At 36.6% G+C, this 20,975-nt stretch overlaps 3 protein-coding genes and 1 long non-coding RNA gene across 4 annotated transcripts; 1 reads left to right on the plus strand and 3 right to left on the minus strand.

Moving 5' to 3' along the window:
• Positions 1-665: 665 nt before the first annotated feature.
• On the plus strand, positions 666-2,038 carry LOC135223174 (uncharacterized). Its single transcript, XM_064261682.1, has 3 exons — positions 666-804; positions 1,235-1,345; positions 1,493-2,038. Exons 2-3 carry the CDS (start codon positions 1,240-1,242, stop codon positions 1,813-1,815), a joined length of 429 nt encoding a protein of 142 aa, XP_064117752.1. The 5' UTR covers positions 666-804; positions 1,235-1,239; the 3' UTR covers positions 1,816-2,038.
• A 2,249-nt stretch (positions 2,039-4,287) lies between these two features.
• LOC135220855 (uncharacterized) lies at positions 4,288-6,313 on the minus strand. The gene is made up of 3 exons (XM_064258424.1): positions 6,194-6,313; positions 4,998-5,108; positions 4,288-4,796 (listed from the first exon to the last, which is right to left on the minus strand). The coding sequence occupies exons 2-3, from the start codon at positions 5,101-5,103 to the stop codon at positions 4,474-4,476; spliced, it is 429 nt and encodes a 142-aa protein (XP_064114494.1). The 5' UTR covers positions 5,104-5,108; positions 6,194-6,313; the 3' UTR covers positions 4,288-4,473.
• A 6,602-nt stretch (positions 6,314-12,915) lies between these two features.
• On the minus strand, positions 12,916-16,837 carry LOC135220861 (uncharacterized). Its single transcript, XR_010315805.1, has 3 exons — positions 16,413-16,837; positions 16,139-16,223; positions 12,916-14,047 (listed from the first exon to the last, which is right to left on the minus strand). It is a non-coding gene; the product is annotated as an uncharacterized LOC135220861 (long non-coding RNA).
• Positions 16,838-17,500: 663 nt separating this feature from the next.
• LOC135220866 (uncharacterized) lies at positions 17,501-19,412 on the minus strand. Its single transcript, XM_064258447.1, has 3 exons — positions 19,265-19,412; positions 18,239-18,349; positions 17,501-18,032 (listed from the first exon to the last, which is right to left on the minus strand). The coding sequence occupies exons 2-3, from the start codon at positions 18,342-18,344 to the stop codon at positions 17,710-17,712; spliced, it is 429 nt and encodes a 142-aa protein (XP_064114517.1). The 5' UTR covers positions 18,345-18,349; positions 19,265-19,412; the 3' UTR covers positions 17,501-17,709.
• Positions 19,413-20,975: the final 1,563 nt, after the last annotated feature.

Raw genomic sequence — 20,975 nt, forward strand, 5'->3', positions numbered from 1 at the left:
AAACCATAAATAAGAAAATGATTTGCACGGAGACCATTAGATTTTATATTATCATGATTGCCCAAATTAATTCAACCTGCAATGTACACACACACACACACACATATTACATCACACACACACACACACACATATATATATATATATATATAATATATATATATATATATATATATATATATATATATGTATATATATATATATATATATATATATATATATATATATTGAATTGAATGTACGTTGGTATTAGAATAACATAATATTAATGATTTTTTTCATAAAAAGATTCATGTAATCACATGATTACATGAAAGAAAGCAAAAAACTTTGGATATTCTAGGAAAAGATTCCAGTAACTTATGAAAGCTACTACTTCTTCTTTCGGGGGATGTGTAAGATGTCAGGACCTGAGTGGGTAGGGGGGCAGCCAGTTCCTCGGCAGGTTTTTGCCATCGACTTATGTTAGGGATACGATTTTGTAACGGGGGTTCCTGGGGATTTACTTAACATTGCTGCTGCCAAAAATATGGTTAATTTCTACTTCGTAATATATAGATCATTGGTAACAACATATTTCTTCATCTGGTCGTATGTTCAAGTACAAGACAAAAGGGAATTGATTAAGCTGTGAGAAAAACGACCCGTGAATCCCAAGATGACGTAAGAAGAAGAGTGAACATCGGGGTGTCTGGCATCTCCCACGATCCTTGATCTTCTGATATAAACAGTCCCAGAATCGTTTGTTGGTACAGAACACCCCGATTACCCTTCAGTGTAACATCACCCCTACAGTGAGCTAAGGTAGGCAGGCAAATGGTAGGCTAAGATATAACTGAATTCAAAAAATTTGAATCTTCACGTTTTCGGGTCGCGTTTCATCTCTTAACAATGATGTGTTCGAAGTTCCCTCCACACTCTCTTTATTATGGCTTCAAAAATAATCGTACTTAAAGACTCTTGCAACTAAGAGAACGGGAAACATTTTATTGCAGCAGATTAGCAATCTTTGTCTAGAAATCATGAAAAACATTTAAGGCTTTTTTGAACCCATTTCCTCATGACCGTTAGGTTAGGTTAGGAATTCTTTCCAGAACATTTGCAAAGGCATAAGAAACTTGGGATGGCTATAGACATTTAGAAGTAATATTTATATTTTTATCATGATGTTGACCCAACTTTAGAGCTAAAGAAATTATTCCAACTACAAATTTCCTTTCAATTCCCATTACAGCCAAGATGAAGTTCCTAATTATGGCCTCCTTCTGTGTTGCTGTGGCTCTTAGTCAGAACGTTGTTCAGCCAAAACCAAATGTGCGGAATTTGCCTGCTGAAGTCCGCCCAGGCTAGTATCTATCAAACTTATTAATGCATTTATTCAGGCAATAAATCCGTAAGCTATGTTATCCATGAAACAAAAATATATAAAAAATTAACTCCAGGAAACAACATGTGGCAATCTGTTTTACTTGTTGATTTTCTGTTTCAACAGAGGCTCAAGGTCAATGCTACGGATTCACTGCCAAAAAGGCCTTCCCTGTGGGCCAGTCTTGGCCCCTGGCTCCCTTCTGTGGAAGAGCCACCTGCATTCAACATGAAGGCAAACTCTTCGAAAAGGTGGAAGACTGTGGCTTTGAACCCAAGCCATCTCCTGGCTGCAGAGTCAAGAACGAAGCCGACAAGGACAAGCCATACCCAGCCTGCTGCCCCGTGTACGAGTGCCAGCCAGGCGCCTCCCTCCAGTACCCAACTCCAGAAGAACTGAAGGCTGCTGCAGAGCAGGCTGCCAAGGCTGCACAAGGTGCCCAGGGATAAGAGGTCTCTGAGTCGTTCCCGTAGAAAAATCCACGGAATTCATTAATGAAGAACTTAACATTTAACCCGGAATCCATATTCTTATAATTAATTGAACAGTAAACAAGAACAAAAGATAGGATGGGAAGTGTACCTTATTTAGAAAATAACATTAATTACTGATTGCTGTTATGAAAATCTAAATTTACATTTTTATTGAAAATAAAAAAGGAATTCAAGTTAATTGCCGTTTGCTAAACCTTTAGATAGAAATTATGTATATAGAATTTATAAAAAAAAAATGTCCATGAAATTCGTCACGACATTTCCATAGACAAAAGCTTTTATCTGTGTTCTTTAATTGACTTGCAAATATTAAACCAATCAAAAACTTTATACTATAAAACAAAAGCATTTGGAATATGGATCCTGCAACTAGAAATGCTCTTTTGTTATCTGGTTTTGAAAGAATTATGATTTGTTATCTTAGTATCCGTGTTCTTTATACAGCAAGTATTCATAGATGTTGTTTAGTAAATGTTCACTCATTCCAATAATTGTGCTGGCTATCATGTACTCAATACATAGTTTACATATTCCTAAAGAAACTTAAGTTTTCATGTTCTACCTTACTATTGAAATTTCATTATACGTCCCCTACAAATATGGAACAGTAATGATATGGTTTGTATTTCAGCAAGATAAAAAAAACTTATTATTAATGCTTAGATCTGCACCCCTCTGATATTGTTCACTCAAGAAATATTTTCAGTGACACTGACACAGTTCAGGACATTTTTTGTTACTTAATTACTCCTGTTTTATTTTTTTCAGTGATATTATTATATGAATGGTCTGAAGTAGGTACTTCAATATGCAGAAATATGGATATATAATTCTCAAGGAAACTGTCTTTCATTAGTGGCATATAAAATTTGCCTGAACTTTTCATTTTATCAGCTTGTTCACTTTGGCAGGATGCCTCAGTGTCTGTGTGAAAAAGTGGGAGGGATGAACAATCTAAAGGTTTTTGGAATCCATTATATCGATACTTTTCTTCGTCTTTCTCTCCTCCTTCTTACTTTTATCTTTTACTAATTGTAGTTGGTGCTTTTCACGCCATGGAGAACAGTGAGGATACTGTATATGGCCGCTGTTGGCCACAAGAAAGGGATACCCATCTGCCACTTTTGGATGATTTGCACCTACAAGAAATTCATAACCCACAATATGTCCTCCTCCTCCCCCCGGCCCCCTTTTGGATAGTACATCAAATTCTCAAACCATTATCATATCTACGATTAACCAATTTGATAATGAATGTAATTATGACTGTAGTTTTGTTTACATGCGGTGCCTCCTCTGTTATATATATAAATATATATAGCTATATAAAGTTAAGTATATCTTAGTTTTACCAGACCACTGAGCTGATTAACAGCTCTCCTAGGGCTGGCCCGAAGGATTAGATATTTTTACGTGGCTAGGAACCAATTGGTCACCTAGCAACCGGACCTACGGCTTATTGTGGGATCCGAACCATACCTATTCGAGAAATGAATTTCTATCACCAGAAATAAATTCCTCTGATTCCGCGTTGGCCGAGCCGGGATTCAAACTTCGGACCACCAGTTGGCAGCCGAGCGCGAAAACCACTCGTCCAGCGAGGAACTGTATAGCTATTTCATATAGATATATATATATATATGGATATATATTTCTTATATATAAAAGTGAATGTTTGCATGTCAGTTTGTAGATTTGTGCGCTATAGAAGTCCGAACAGCTGAACCATAATTTGATCCAACTTCCTATCCCCCTTCTCCCTTCCCCCTTCCCTTTGTAACATATGAGGTAAATAAACTTTACGGGTTCATCACACCTTATTTCATGTACCTTATTTCATGTGCTTTTCTGTCACAACAGTAATACCTGGATAAATGGGATAGAAAGCAAAATAATACTCAATAAAATGGACAGACAGCACAGTAATACCAGGATAAAAAAGAAAGACAGTTACCGCACTAATACCTGCATAAAGGGGACAGACAGTACATAAATAACTGGATAAATGGGACAGTCACTAGTAATATCTGTATAAAAGGGACAGAGCACAGTAATATCTGGTTCAAGGTGACAGCCACCACAGTAATACCTGGATAAAAGGGATGAAGGGGATAGTCACCACTGGAATCTGTAATAATGTCGACTTGCCCCAGTCTACAGGCAAAATGTCTTATAAATATGTAAATTGAAGTGCATCTGTTCATAAATGTTATATACTTTTGTTCATTATGAAAGGTGAATGTTTATCCACCATTGGAAATGATATTACATTCCAGCTCTTGTATCTTTGTCAAGAGTTTTGGTACACGGATAATGATTTTTATTAATGAAAATGGGATCTCTTATGTATGGTTAGAGAAATGCCAATTTTCATATCTATCTTGATAGTTTGTCAATTTCATTGCATGGATTACAAAAATCCTCAAGTAAGCAAAATTTTCTTTATTTTCAAAATAAGTATAAAAATATAACAACTGAGATTTAACATCCGCACTCTTCCAGGCAAGACAATTTTTCCCTGCCATTCCCTTAACAGAGTTCATTTTTCTGTCTAAAATTGACCATAAAAACACTGTCCTTGAAATAAGGATGAGAACCACTCTGAGTGACCAATTATCCCTGGGCGCCTTGTGCAGCCTTGGCAGCCTGCTCTGCAGCAGCCTTCAGTTCTTCTGGAGTTGGGTACTGGAGTGTGGCACCTGGCTGGCACTCGTACACGGGGCAGCAGGCTGGGTATGGCTTAGCTTGGTCGGCTTCGTTCTTGACTCTGCAGCCGGGAGATGGCTTGGGCTCAAAGCCACAGTCTTCCACCTTTTCGAAGAGTTTGCCTTCATGCTGAATGCAGGTGGCTCTTCCACAGAAGGGAGCCAGGGGCCATGACTGGCCCACAGGGAAGGCCTTTTTGGCAGTGAATCCGTAGCATTGGCCTGGAGCCTCTGTTAGAATATAAAAACAACATGAATATACCAGAAAAATCTTAAGTAATTCAATGATATTCTTATTTTTCATTTATTTATCTAAATCATAAGAAGCATAATTTCATCATTTACATGATTTTTCTAATTAATAAGAGTACCTCTGGTTATCAAGAAAGAAGGTTTTACTCGATGTAAAATATATATATGATTGATACGAACCTTTGCGGACTTCAGCAGGCAAATTTCGAACATTTGGTTTTGGCTGAATCACACCCTGGCCAATGGCCACTGCCATGCAGAATGAGGCGACGATGAAGAATTTCATTTTGGCTGCAAAGGAATGGGAAAAGAAGTCGTCAGATACAAATTTTCGAAATAATACCTTTATCATGAGTGGCTATTCATCAAAAACTTCTCAGTCTCTGATCTAATACGCTTTCAGGAAACATTCCATATTGAATATTTTGCGCATATTTGGTGTCAGAATGACGAAACCTTTCGCATAATTATAAAATGAAAGCACAAAGTTTACTATGATAACCTCTTTCTCTTTCTGTTGAAACCTTTGGAAAGATGTAATTTTTTCTTTAAACTTCAAATCTTATTGTTTTTGAAACGGGGTATTGAATTTCATTTACGGTTATTTTAAGAAAGTATAAAGTAGATTTAATGGGATAAGTCAGCAAATATCGTAAGCTATTAATTTTGAGGTAAGGAATCTATCGAAATAAATAACTGAATTATTCTTCATTTTATCCCATGATAAAATGCTTATTGAATACTCAGCTGACTTAAACATTACATTGATCAACGCTAATTAAGCTATTTATAGCTCAATCAGTTATCTGCTCGTAAAAAAGATGAAGAGAAATAAACGAAAGATATGAATCGCATAAATATCTTGGGATGAAAGGTTCTAAAATTTCAAGCACGTTTTAATTCCCTGATTGGTAATTATTCACTATTTATGTGTAAAATTATTTGCACATGTTAGTGTTAAATTCCGGGCTATAGCCAAAATATCTTCCATGTTTATTTATTTTGCGAAACTGAGAAAGTGACGTTATCGACAGGAATTTGTCATTTAAGCTGTTAATGCAAAAATATTCAATGCCCATTATAAGAAACAAAATATATGAATTTCATAAATATCATGGGATGAAAAGTTCTAAAATTTCAAGCACGTTTTAATTCCCTGATCGGTAATTATTCTCTATTTATGTGTAAAATTATTTACACTTGTTAGTGTTAAATTCCGGAATATAGCAAAAATATCTTCCATGTTTATGAATTTTGTGAAACTGAGAAAGTGAAGTTATCGACAGGAATTTGTCATTTTAGCTGTTAATGCAAAATATTAAAAAACTTTTATTAGAAACATACAAAAATTATTGTTCGGTCTCTCGAAAACTTACCTCAGCTGACTATAGTGTCAATGCTACACTGAAGGACGATCTGTGTATTCTGTACTGCCCATCGTTTCTCTGACTGTTTATATCCGAAGCGCGAAGATCTTGAGGGATGCCAGACACCCCCATGTTTACGCTGACGTAAATTCCCAGAAATCTTAGTGACGAAATGGGGAGGCTAAGAACCGGTAGCTGGCGTAAAACAGGCTTCTTCCTCTCTCCTGGGAGCCTACCCGAGCAGACGTCCAGTCCTTGCCTGGCATCATGGCATGGCCCCAGAGAAGTTGATCGATCTTGGATTACGGGAAATTTTTGCGGGAAATTCTACCGTTCTTCATATATTCCAGGCGACTCAATTGATATGCTTTCAAATATTCTGCTTCAGTTAAATGCTTGATATTAGTTTTATATACAAACTTTATATAGGAGCTTTTCACTAATGGATTTTCATGAAAGAGCAGAGAAGCGGCAAGGAAAATTCTCAAAATGATTACTCTCTGAGAAAATCAATTGTTTCCAAACTACGCGATCAGTCAGAACACATATTATGCATCTATATGTATATACTACATTTACGGTATATATATATGTATGTGTATCCATGTATGTATACGTGTAAACTGCCGAAGGACAAGAAAATCTTAGAACTTTTCTTGATCAAAAAGTCCCCTAATTCGAACGCATGAGATTAAATAAAACATCTATTATTCTCCTCTTCCAATATATATATATATATATATATATATATATATATATATATATAATATATATATATATATATATATATACTATATACAAGTGAATGTTTCGTTTATTTGTTTTGATGCAATAGAAATCGGAACCCTTCGCAGTCGGACAAAATTGTTCACACGGCCTCTGTGTCACCCCAGAAAGTTGGGTTCAAAAGCCACAGTCTTCCACCTTTTAGAAAAGTTACCCTTTCATTTTGAATGCAGGTGGCTTTGCGAGAGAAGGGAACCAGGGACTAAGACTGGCCCACAGGGAAGACCTATTTGGCAGTGAATCAGAAGCAATGGCCTTCAGCCTCTATTGAAACGGAAAATACTCATGAATGAAACAGCCAGTCGTGTACTATTAGCCGAGGTACTTAAATCTTCTGCTACATATTTTCTGCATGACCAGAACTATAACGTGTAACTTGAATGAGAAAAATTCAGCAATGGTGGTAATTTAGACTTTAAGAAATATTGGCTAAATATTAAGTAAATACAGCATACTGAGCCGTGTTTCCTTTCTGCTTCTTCTTCCTTTTTTTTTTTTTTTACTTCAGCAGTCAAATTTCGAACACTTGGTTTTGACCTGATGACATTCTGGAAATTTTCACATTTCAAACAAAAATGGAATATATATATATATATATATATATATATATATATATATATATATATATATATATATATAAAATCCTTCAGTTATTAGCCCCGCGTCAATTCGTATTCTTAATAATTACCTTATTTCAGTAACAGATGCTGTTACACTAACAAGTATCCGGCGTACTTCGTACTGGCTAACGATCCTTTGATAGTTTGTGCTCAACGAGTGAGGATCTTGTGAGATGCCAGACACACAAATGTTGACGTTTATACGTACAGCATCTGACCATACAAACATACCTAGTTGGTTTTCTGTAAAAGAAAATCATGAGATGGCTATTTCTCTGTCCGTCCGAACGTTTTCTGTCCACCCTCAGATCTAAAAATAATTACTGAGGCTATAGGGCTGCAAATTAGTATGTTCATCACTCACCCTGCAATCTTCAAACATACCAAATTGCAGCCCTCTATCCTCAGTAGTTTTTAAAATTTTATTTTATCCAAGTTTAAAGTTATCCCTGATCGTGTGTCTTGCATTGCTATATGTGTCAACATAGGCCACCACCGGGTCGTGGCTGAGAGTTTCATTCAGCATTATACGCTGTACAGAAAACTCGATTGCACCGAAGAAACTTCTACGCAATTTTTACTTGTTTTATTATGATAATGCAGCATATCGCTATCCAATTGTTCTTTAAATAAAGGAAATATATACTTAACTGCGTTATCAGTTATGATAGCCGTGACGCGAGCTAGTTCATACAGATATATGCACTAACCTTGTTTGGTAAATTCCCATGAATCCTCAGGACTAAATGGCACAACAAAGATCAGGTTGATGTCGCAAGTTGCTCCCTCCCTAAAACCTGTAGTCTCTGACCCCGATATCCCCCGTCTTCAGACGTGCCCACCAGCATCCCTCGTAACCTACGCCCAGGAAGAGGTTTTTTGTCATGAGCTACAGGAAAGTTTTCCTAGATCTAACCACTTCATTATTTATGGGTGATTCACTTGAAAGTTTAGTTTTTTTTATACATCAGTTAAATCTGATTAGAAGTTACGCTACAAAGCATACAATTTATTTTCGCAAGAGGAATTTCAAACCTTTCGACTAAATGTTCAAGTAAAATAAATCCAAGGACATTTTTAACTCCAATTATGATGGAAACATAAAGTAAACATTGCTCATGTTTTCAACCCATAAATAACGGAATGAAAACGATCCTTAGTTAAAAATAAATGGTACTCCGCCAGACAGATATATTTAATGTCTTGCTGAGAAGTAAAACTAAATTCAGTGAATTTTAAAGAAACTTAGTGACAGATTAGTGTGAGTAATAGCGTGGGTAAGGGGTACAAAGTACCATCTTCGTAATAACAAAGAGACCCAGTTCCTGTCTGATACAAAACATCCAGGCATCATACCTTGAACTCAGCGAGGGAAGAATTTACCAAGAATTACACGGGAAGCTTATTTCTCTCTTTCTATATCTTTTTATTCCACGTAATTTGTATTCACAGACGCACACACACACACACACACACACACACACACACACACATATATATATATATATATATATATATATATATATATATATATATATATATATGATATATATATGCATGTGTATGTTTTTAAATATACACAAGCTATATATCTTCCTCCCTCCCGTACCCCCCCCTCTCTCTCTCTCATATACATATATATATATATACATATATATGTTTGTATATATATTGATTGATTTATTGATTGATTATAGCTACCAAAGCTGGCTTCACAACACCTGGGTTATTGACGCCGTTTATATATGTATATTGTGTATTATATAATATAATTATATATATATATATATATATATATCATATATATATATATATACATTTATTTAATATACATATACATACATATTAACACATATATTTACATAGATATATACACATATCTTCAATACCTTCATTGTGAACTTAAATAACAAAGAAAAGTTTAGAGTAATAAATAGCATCTTCAGGATATCATGCACATCCATTTCCTTCCTAAAATTGTCAAAATTATCCTTCTAAAGGGAAATAATGAGCTCCAAATCTGAGGTTTGTACGCTTTTTTTTTTTTACACTCCCTTTTTTTTCTTGCCGCCCTACCTTAGCAAATCAGACCTAAACAAGGTGTGATCCGACCTCCAGGTTACTCGGGGTGCGTGCTAAAATGTACGATCAAATGCCACATTGTTTCACCAACGAAAATTATATTTTATTCGAAATAAATGTTCTGTACTGTTTAACATGCACATTGTTTATTTTTTACATTTTCATTCTAATATATAAATCATAAATACCTAACTTAAAATTCCTGTATCTTTCCTACCCTCCCAACAAGAACAACAACAACTACAACAAAGTACTCGTGGGGTGTAGGTTTACTCCCCCAGTAAGCGAAAATAACAGGCAAAAATCAAGAGTCATCCCTTTAGCTACATTTCATTAATGGGTAAAAGGAAACCACTCAGATAATCTTGAAATTAACCTATATCTTACGTAAATTGAAATTTACCTATATTGAAATTAAGGTATTTCACAATTCATATAAGAAATATATATCAACAAAAAATTATATTAAGGTAAAGAGTATAGATGCAATGTCCTTCGAAACATGTCTTCAAGGTTTCACAAGAAAAAGAGGAAGAAAACAAGAGCGTGAAGCTCCTGGAGATAAACAAGTTCAGTTCTAGTGACGCAAGCGCTGTCTGACAGGGGCAGATGAGACACTATTCGTACTGGGAAGATCTTACTAGATTAAACCGGATAGACTGACTGAATCATAGGTGTGATTCACCAATACGATGAAATAGTAAAAGAGGCAACGTTATCTATACTTTCTTCTATTTTTCTTCCATATTCGTCGATCTGGAAATAGCTACTGAAATGAAGAAACTAGAAACCAGGATTACTTCATCTAGTATAATCAAGACTCCGCTGATACATTTGTAAGTAACATGAAGTATACTCGATAATAAACCGATAATAAACTGACTATTTAGACATAATTTCCTTACAAATTATGTTGTCTTTGCTGTTTGTTATAACAGACACAAGTATGAGTCATTATGCAATATTTATGAAGCGCTTTAGGAATACTTTCTAGAAACATTTATTTCCTAGATTTCTATTCGTCGCGGCTGGCCATGAACGTTAAATAACGGTTGTTTTCATTTGAAAGTTTCAACTTTTATTTTCTACCGAGGTAAAATCATTGGAATATAGAATTTCGGCCACCGGCCAAGCGTTGACCACTATGAAGTGTCTCAAATGCTTCAGTCACTTTATCTGGCCGACCAAATGCCAAAGCTGGAATCATATGAATTTCCAGGGCAAAATAAGAGTCAGTTTGGTACTATTTACTTAGGAGACCGTCATATTGAACCTTGCGGTTGTTTTGTGATAAGTCATAGAAACATCCCTTAATTGCCAAGTTGGGGAGGACCTCTTCAATAGCATTCCTAACAGCTTGTTCATAGTCTGTAAGTTAGGTCTTTGGATTCACCACAGTACTAATAGTGAGGAGTTGTTGGAGATTATCTTGGCAAGTCGCTCGTTGCTTGTTTCGTAGCAGAGCATAAACACCAAGACTAACTCTTTTCGAAGTAAAACAATGAATAGTGTGCAGTAGGCTATGTATATGTGGAAAACATAAGGATACGCTACTCAATCGAACCCCAATCAAAGCAGAAAATCTTCACCGTTAGCTGTTATCTGGAACTCGGATGGAATGACCATGCCAGTTAGGTTTGACGGAATGTGATGAGGGAAGAGCAAACAAACAAACAGCTTGTTTGTAGAGCCTTATTGCTCGTCAAATGTGTCTCACAGGTGGCAGTTCAGTTGAGGCACCATTTTATATCGACTGAATTTTTGGGTAATGATTTCCTTTGCGATCTCCTGGTTGCTAATAGCTTTTCTCTTTAATTCATGCCGTACAAACAAGACTTCTTGGCGGCAAATGTCTGCAGTATGGGTGTGATCATTTACAGGCCAACTACTTAATTTCCACAGACTTAAACTTTGGCTTTACTATTGCTATGGCGACGTTTCTCACATTCTAAGATATAATTATTTACCAATTCTTTGCTTCACATAGAATTAACCATTATAGATAAGCTTAATTTTACCACGTTCACTCTGGACGGACTCCATGTGGGTGACATGATTTATTCTATTTGAGAGGCGTAGATGTAGAAATACCTATCAGCTCAAGATTGAATTAGAATTCAGACTAGACATTGGCTTGTTTGATTGTTTGTATGGTGTTTTCACGTTGCAATGGAACTCAGCAACGGGACCAACGACTTTACCTTTCTTCCGAACCACGTCACATTGGCTTGTTAGTACTTAGTATCGTATCTTTCGTAAACATTTAACTAGACAGCAATTATGAAATTGGTGATAATTTCAAGATTATTTATAAAGGAAAGCGCCTGTAACTATTTTCTAAACGGCTGAATTCAGACTAGTCGTTGGCTCGTATTTACTATCTTAATTTCTTTTATAACCCGACAGTTAATGATCATGTAAATGGTAAAAATTTCTTCGAGAATGATTTATTTGTTGAAGTAACTATTTTCAAAAAGACTGGGAGCTAATCAAACTTCTTAAACTTGTGTGTAATGGGGACCAATTGTCCAGGACGCCTTTGTCTTATGTTGGCAATTGTCGGGGGGACAGTCGCCCCCGAACCCTTATATATAGCCATGTGCTTTAAGACCTTAATCCACGAAGCAAATAATTTGATGCTTAGTTTTTACTTCAAATTACACATTGTTCGAAAGTAGCATTTGTTTTCTAGCTTGCTTGTATAGTGTTTTTACGTTGCATGGAACCAGTGGTTATTTAGCAACTAGACCAACGGCTTTACGTGACTTCCGAACCACGTCGAGAGTGAATTTCTATCACCAGAATCTAAAGTAGTACATTACGTAATTTACGTAATAATTTGCTCCCAATACATTTAACGGCGCTCTTGGTACTGTACATTATTCATTAGTATGGAGTCAGATCTCTGCTCTTGTCCCGCAAATTAGCTAAGGACATTTGAGTCGTTATAGCCAATCCCCAAACCACATTTCCGTTATAAGTGTTGAACAAATGGAATTTGCAACAATTCCATGAGGGTGGTTTGCAATAATTTGTTTAAGTTTGAAATTTGCTATAGGCCTTTCACAAGCGAATTTACTCAAGAGGTGAATACGGTTACAACAGTTTGGTATATTTCTAAGATAAGCAGTTTTTACCTTCAACATATGTATATGGATGATAAACCAGACTCCACATACTTTTTCTTCTATAAAAATACCGAGGAACTAAGCAAGAACTAATACTTAAGACCCATTATTTATTAAAATTACCACTTATGAACAGCCCCGGCGACCACTGCCCTTATTCAAGGTTAGTATGAATGACTCTGTCATTGCCTTATGAAAATCAACCTTTGTGCCGATCGTATATTAACTCCTTATCTTCGTTCATGTTATGCATAATACGCATTTGACAAGGTTCACGTTAAGTAAATCCATTACCTCCGTTCATGATGATATCACAAAACTACTGCCAGTATTCGTGATTAACATCACAAAACTATTGCCTGTGTTCATGAGCAACATTATAAACTCATTGCCAGTATTCAAGAGTAATTCTCAAACTCATTGCTTGTGCATGAATATCAAACATTACCTGTGTATGAGTAACGACTCATAGTGTACAGAGTAAAACTCAATGTTCCATGGACAACCCAGTACAACAAAAGTCTATGAATAAGATTGAATAAATTTATCTAATCTACTAATATCTGATGCAAGTACTAATACTTTGGTTAACACACAAATACATAAACGTTATACTTTTATTAAAGTAACAATGTGATGTCCTGGATTCTGGATAACAAATAAAATTATGCAGATACGTATCTTGCCGAGAATGGTCTTGAAAAGTAAGCTTAACTTCGGGTGGATCCAAGAAACTACGGACGCAGCTTGTATTATCTCCCACAGTATTGTTAGTTTGGTTGGTTGGTGTTTATACGTAGCATGGAACCAGTTGTTATTCAATCTCTCTCAGTAGGAAAAATGGTCTCTTCAAGAGACCTCAAAACATTCGCAAAGCATCTGACAGACCGTACAGCAGTCTTGGTGGGGGCAGTTAAAACTTACAGTATCACGAGCAGAAATCCTGCACCTACCTACCAGCTGTCACCAAAGTCTCTTCACTGGTCTCTCACTTTCTTCGGTTGTAAGAGCTTAAAACGCTACCGGTGCTTCGCGAAATGTCCATAAGCCAGCTCTTCTTATTAATCTTCCGGCTATGTCTCAAACCGTTACATGGTCACAATACCATACTACATCGAAGCCAGTCGTAATTATCGATACTTCAACGCAATGCCGAAATAAGACGGAATGCCAAGCTCTCGTGAAGTCACGTCAGAAACTGCCCACCGGCACCAGCCATTTCGCTCATCCTCACCTGGGGCAAAACCCTCGTCCAAAAAAAGAAGAAAAAAAATGTGATCAAAAATAGATTAGCTTGTTACAGGTCACACAGAAAATCCCATTGCCAGTGTTTATAGTAAACCCACAGCCTCTAGTCATTTAAGAGCAACAAACCACAGCTATCATTTTAGCAACAAAACCCACAGCCTCTGTCTCCCCACACATTTAAGAGCACAAACCCACAGCCTCTAGTCATTTAAGAGCAACAAACCCACAGCCTCTAGTCATTTAAGAGCAACAAACCCACAGCCTCTAGTCATTTAAGAGCAACAAACCCACAGCCTCTAGTCATTTAAGAGCAACAAACCCACAGCCTCTAGTCATTTAAGAGCAACAAACCCCACAGCCTCTATTCACAAGAGCAACAACAAACCCAGCCTCTAGTCATTTAAGAGCAACAAACCCACAGCCTCTAGTCATTTAAGAGCAACCCAAACCCCACCTCTAGTCATTTAAGAGCAACAAAACCCACAGCCTCTAGTCATTTCAGAGCCAACAAAAACCACAGCCTCTAGTTTATTTAAGAGCAAACAAAAACCCACAGCTCTAGTCATTTAAGAGCAACAAACCCACAAGCCTCTATCATTTAAGAGCAACAAACCACAGCTCTAGTCATTTCAAGCGCCCCCACACCCAACCACAGCCTCTAGTCATTTAAGAGCAACAAACCCACAGCCTCTAGTCATTTAAGAGCAACAAACCCACAGCCTCTAGTCATTAAGAGCAACAAACCCACAGCCTCTAGTCATTTAAGAGCAAACAAACCCACATACGAGCAACAAAACCCCCAGCCTCTAGTATTTAAGAGCAAAACAACACCCACAGCCTTTCCAGTCAGTAAGAGCAAACAAAACCCACAGCATAGTCATTTAAGAGCAACAAACCCACAGTCTCTATTCATTAGAGCAACAAACCCACAGTCTCTATTCATTAGAGCAACAAACCCACAGTCTCTATTCATTAGAGCAACAAACCCACAGTCTCTATTCATTAGAGCAACAAACCCATTGCCTGTATTCATTATAGTAAACTCAATATTAACCGAAAACAAATACACTGCTTATGCTATGGGTAACCTAACAATATCAACACTAACCAACACACCTGACAAACTCAAAGGTAATCATACTCCAATCCTTCTATGCAAAAAATAGAAAATCCATACTTTTAACTAAAAGTGGTTTTCTAGTTCTGTTAAACTGGAGGTTCCTAGTTAAGAGTTACTGGCAAGCTTCATAAAACTAACTTCACATAAGGTAAGAGCAGAAATCCAAACATTACTCTGGACCGAATCTGTCTGGGGAACATTTTGCATGGTGGTGTTGATTTTCCAGAGATTATCTACTGGATAAGGAAGTCCTAATATCGTTATGACCGCACATCTAGGGAGCCTCCTATAACTCCTATAACCATAAATTTTCGGCTGAAGTTCCGAATCCACTGAAAATGATAAGTCTAACGCCAACTTGACGCTTAAAAATTTAAATTTGGGCAAAACCTTCAGGAAAATTAGCAAAACCCTATCTGATTTAACCTAACTAGAATCCATTTTCAGGAAGCGACCTAGTCCAAGTTTTCATGTGAATACTGCAGTTTGATGGCATAAACATTAATTTCCTGAAACCTTAGGGGGCTAATTCAAACTGAGTGGTGGGTAGCCTAGCACATTTAAACATCTAATACTTATCTACTACACTTAAAAGTAATAGATCAAGTTTACTTATCACCTAAAATAAATTTGATTAGTGGTTTTGTTTAACCACCCATGAAAACTGTATAGTAGGTCATACGACCTACTATGCAGAAGAACATGGGTGGCTCCTCCACCCCGCCAGGGGCGCCGCCCCTGATGGGGAGGAGGATAAGGTATATACTTTTCCTTAAGAATATATACAAATTGAAGAACAGTACGTACAAAGATTAATAGTAATTTATGGACAAAATATTAACCTACAAGAATTGAGTAAATTTATTATTACAAAAATTGAGTCAATTTATTATTACAAAAATTTAAGTAAATTATTTAAAAAAACTACAAAAAACTACTTAAACCTGAATAAAAAAAACCGCTAACATACCTGTTGCTTAAGAAAGCAGCTGAATCAAGTGTGGGACTAACGTTAAAACAGGAACTCTAAATCCAAATTTTGCACCTAAGACATCCTGGAAAAGACAAAGCTTTAGAGTCGAGCGTAACTTACTTTGGGCTTTTACTCAAGTAAGTTATGGGTAAACGCCTACAGAAATAGTCATAATGACTGCCAAAGATCTGTACGAAACTAAAGCAGCAAGATTCGAAAATCCCAAAACAAATATACAATGTTAGCAATATGATAAAAGTACCATCGTTACCTTGCAGTTCAGAAGCCCAGGGTTTATTATAACTTGACCAGCGAAGTGGTAACAATCGATGGAAATCTCCAGCGGCAGCTGTAGTCTTGTCGCGTGATAAAAGGAGTAATCACAAAAGCTTTACAACAGGACCAATTACGCTATAATAAGTTAAGGAAGAATTGAATACGCCATCGCTAAAGAAAAATGGATCACTTAGCAGACTCCTGTTAAACGTCTGCTGCATAGAACGATGTTACAGTCAAGGTCCGAAGGTGCTAATGGACTCCGAAGTCGACCGATGTTGTCATTTACCCAGGACTCTAAAGTCTTAGTACGTAGTGTCTTGCTCCTTGGAACATGACCGAATATGCCATATGGAAATCTTTTAAATCTTTAATTTTGCATGTATTATTTTTGTGCAAGTATCATTTTTATTTCCTACTCCCTTCTTTTACATGTCTTTTGTGGAAGTTTAAAATACAGCACATGATGAATATAGATTTTCCTGAATGAAACTCGTAATTTCTTTTAGGGCTCACGAAATCATTTGTAGCATAAGACTCGCATATTTCTTTTTATCACTTAGATGATATAACATAATGCTCGTGGATATTTTGTCAACGATATGTAATGAATCATTCTGTGTATACGGCGTCACATATATATGTGTATGACTACATATGTGTGCCGTTTAATTGAATACATTACATAAAACTTGCTACACGAGTGTATGATTCGCAACAAAGTACAAATGAATATTGCTATAATTTAAGGTACTTAGCCCTTTCATTACTAAAAAAGAAAATGTGTGACATATTTATGTTATTTACCAAATCAATTAGTGTAGTTGCTCATGTCTGTTATTCCGGAATAGTTCTTAAATCAGGCTTCTTTAACAAATCATTTGCCCTTTACAATGAGCGGAATATCACCACCCCCCCACCTCCCGCCCCCACCCAGCCCCAACGTATCTCTCTCTCTCTCTCTCTCTCTCTCCTCTCTCTCTCTCTCTCTCTCTCTCGTTGATAAAAATAATTTTTGCTGGTGTGTACTGATGTAATGTATGGTGCTCATTGCCCTATGTTGTAAGGTTTAGAATGAGATGATGAATCTGGGTTTGTTTATTTATTTTTTATATAAATCAAAATACTATTCTCTGTAAAGTGATCTATAATGTCCTTTTGTTATTTATTTACTATATAATTCATAAAAAGCCTTGACTTAGTTATGAAAAACATTTAATAAATAATTCCTATTAGCAATTCAACCGATATTTTGCTCTGATTTGTAGACTAGAACGACTCAGAGTGACCTCTTATCCCTGGGCGCCTTGTGAAGCCTTGGCAGCCTGCTGTGCGGCGGCCTTCAACTCTTCTTCGGTTGGGTACTGGAGAGTGGCACCTGGCTGGCACTCGTACACGGGGCAGCAGGCTGGGTATGGCTTAGCTTGGTCGGCTTCGTTCTTGACTCTGCAGCCGGGAGATGGCTTGGGCTCAAAGCCACAGTCTTCCACCTTTTCAAAGAGTTTACCTTCTTGTTGAATGCAGGTGGCTCTTCCACAGAAGGGAGCCAGGGGCCAAGACTGGCCCACAGGGAAGGCCTTTTTGGCGGTGAATCCGTAGCATTGACCTGCAGCCTCTGTTTAATTCGAATATAGTTCGTGAGTATAACAGACAACCAAATGTTATTTGTAGTGTAAGCTTTTATTATTTTCTTCTCCTAGCTTTACATAACACAGTGACTTCTTACTTTTATAAATCATTGGACTAAATTTACTGATACTGATATCACTCATGTTAAAGATATGCGCGTTCCTAAATAAAATATTATTGACCGATACTAACCTGGCCGGACTTCAGCTGGCAAATTTCGAACATTTGGTTTTGGCTGAATCACATTCTGGCCAAGAGCCACAGCAACGCAGAGGGAGGCTACAATTAGGAACTTCATCTTGGCTGTAACGGAAAGAAAAGAGAAATATTTAGTTGGAAAATTTCTGTTTTAATTATAAAAGGATGCCGTTATCAGAATAAAGTAGCACTTTGTTCATGCGTATTTATCAGAAGTGTCCTCGATCAATAATTCCCTTTACAGAAATGTACTTCCGATCTACTACATATTCCCCCAGGTTCACTGATTTTATAAATGATGGAAAAAACGATCTCAAAACACCAATCAGTTTGTTGCGATAAATTGTTTCTCCTAAGTTCTGGAATTTCCATTTCCATTAATACGGTGCTAATTTTTTCTTTCTTTCTTTCTTCAAGAATCCTTAAGTCACACTGTTTTTGACACGAAGAAAGAGAAAAAGCGATGGTAAGTGCTTTCCAGTACATCTTTTGTTTTAAGAAGAAACCACAACGGATAAAGTACTAAAAAAGAATAAAAATTTCATAGAAAAACCTAATCCGGAATCAAGAAGTTTCCCAAGCATCAATTTATAGGAAGGATTTTATGAATTATCCATTACTTCTTTACCATCAAACCGAACTCATTTTCAAAAGTTATACCATTTTGGTTCTGGAATCTATTATTAAATCACACTGAATCAATTGATATTTAAACTCAGATGCTGCTGAAAATACAATAAGCACATGACGTATTTTCAGTTTTAAAATAGATCATTTCAATTTCGACGCTCTCGGCATTTTCATGAGAACTGATCTATTTATGTCATTTCTTTATTAAGGGAAAGTCTCGCCATATTAGAACCAAATCCAAACTGGATTCATAGTCATTTCCATTTATGATTGACTTTTTAAGTGTTTTGGTAAATTTACATTAGATAGTGTAATTTAAGCTGACAAAGAATACAAGCAATATTAAAAAAGGCTGCAAAAGATAAATAAACCTATCTTTTCAATACTTACCTTAGTTCACTGTAGTGGTGGTGCTGTACTGAAGGATAACAGATGTCTGTAATGTCCAATGAGCCTGAGATTGTTTATATTTGACGAGGGAGGATTTTGTGAGATGCCAATTGTTCCATTGTTCACATTTTTTCTTACGCCATTTGGGAACTTACTTTTTTCTCCTTAGTAAAGTTAGCGCCCCATATTGCTATCTATTTATCCTATAAATGAAAATGAAAGTTGATAAATGGAAAGAGTCATTGCCCATATGCACATTGCAACGAAGAATATAATCAAACCTTTGGCACCTGCGAAGCTTAGCAAATTCCCAGCTACCTTAGTGACGAAATGTCATGAATAAGAACCAGTGGGGCCAAGTAGCATCCTCACAAAAACAGGTAGAGCAGCTCTCTCATTAGCTAATCCTACACATACAATTCTCGTACCCCATACCTGCAAAGAAGAAGAAGAAACGTTCAAGAAATACGGGAAATTTTTCCCTTGAAATCTAACTACTTCTTCACGTCTCTTCTTTGATTCGACTATCTAACAGTCAGATACTTTATAACAAATGAGATTAACAATTTTGAATCTAATTAGGGATGTGGAATTCGATAAATTTCCATTATTAATAAACGTGAGATTCTTATTTCTTTTCTGTTTATTTTTTGCATAATGTGATCATGATCTTGGCAAAAGAAGTATCGTGAATGCATCATTTTAAAGGATATCCAAATCTTTCCTTTAAAGACTAGGAAAAACCTGTAAGCTTGATATCAGTTCGTTACTTTCCGGGAGGACAAATGTGGGGGCGAAATTGCCTTAGTAGTTACTGTCCTTTTACAGCAAGGATAACTTTTTAAACCAACCACATGCTGACGTCTGTCCATGAGAAAAAACAATTTTATATAACGAACAAATATCAACATTCCTTGTTAGCAAAAGCATTTATATAAAGCGTCTAAATCCTGTCGCCCACTGCAGAGAAAAACTGTTTAACAAAACGTGCGAATAACGCTGTCTTTCCACAGCAAAAATATTGTTTTAAACCAACCAAACCCTACCGCCTCTTTGGTTGCACCCCGTAAAAGTTAAAACCTAAACATTTAATTAGCCACCTCGAGGCAAAGTTTTATTTTTTTTTTTTTGCACGAATGAATTAACCGCTTTCCATCTGTTCGGTGTCAACATTAAGAGCTAAGAATTGCATTACAAAAGCTCAGTAGTAGCTAAGTACCACTTCCGAAACATACCTTGTAGGCCGAGATAAAAAAAGAAAAAAAGAAAAAGAAAGTGTCGATCACCCTGAAGACAAACAAGTCCATTTCGATGAAGCAAGAGACGTCTGGCGCGTGGCAGATGAGACCACGGTTATTCCGGTTATTCCGAGGATCTTAACTGGATTCAACTGGACGAGAGATGACGCGTCAAAGGTCTTTGCAACAAAATACGCAATAAAATGCATAAAATAGGGGTTACCGTGATTTTTCTCTGTATTCCCGGTATGCCGTTCTGTGGGTAAACAATAAGAGACACAGAAATAGAGTACTTTACTCTGGTGGATTGTACACTAAACCCTACGTCATTGACACGAAGGCTGTCAATAACACTAGGGCTGACCTCTGAGATGAATGAAAATTCCTTGTAGATGACCTCTTCGGAATCTTTACTCATAGACACGTGATTTTTGTCAATCAGTGGAAAGCATTTATCTGTAAACCTAGTGAAA

This window comes from Macrobrachium nipponense, chromosome 20 (assembly GCF_015104395.2).
Source record: "Macrobrachium nipponense isolate FS-2020 chromosome 20, ASM1510439v2, whole genome shotgun sequence".
NCBI classification, from domain to species: domain Eukaryota; kingdom Metazoa; phylum Arthropoda; class Malacostraca; order Decapoda; family Palaemonidae; genus Macrobrachium; species Macrobrachium nipponense.

What these genes read in the sequence shown, in the direction of transcription:
- LOC135220855 (XM_064258424.1), bottom strand. Translation starts at nt 5,103, where the DNA reads ATGAAATTCTTCATCGTCGCCTCATTCTGCATGGCAGTGGCCATTGGC. An exon ending in GCCTGCTGAAGTCCGCAAAG is followed by an intron (nt 4,797 to 4,997) that starts GTTCGTATCAAT and finishes ATATTCTAACAG; the next exon opens with AGGCTCCAGGCCAATGCTAC.
- LOC135223174 (XM_064261682.1), top strand. Translation starts at nt 1,240, where the DNA reads ATGAAGTTCCTAATTATGGCCTCCTTCTGTGTTGCTGTGGCTCTTAGT. An exon ending in GCCTGCTGAAGTCCGCCCAG is followed by an intron (nt 1,346 to 1,492) that starts GCTAGTATCTAT and finishes CTGTTTCAACAG; the next exon opens with AGGCTCAAGGTCAATGCTAC.
- LOC135220866 (XM_064258447.1), bottom strand. Translation starts at nt 18,344, where the DNA reads ATGAAGTTCCTAATTGTAGCCTCCCTCTGCGTTGCTGTGGCTCTTGGC. An exon ending in GCCAGCTGAAGTCCGGCCAG is followed by an intron (nt 18,033 to 18,238) that starts GTTAGTATCGGT and finishes CGAATTAAACAG; the next exon opens with AGGCTGCAGGTCAATGCTAC.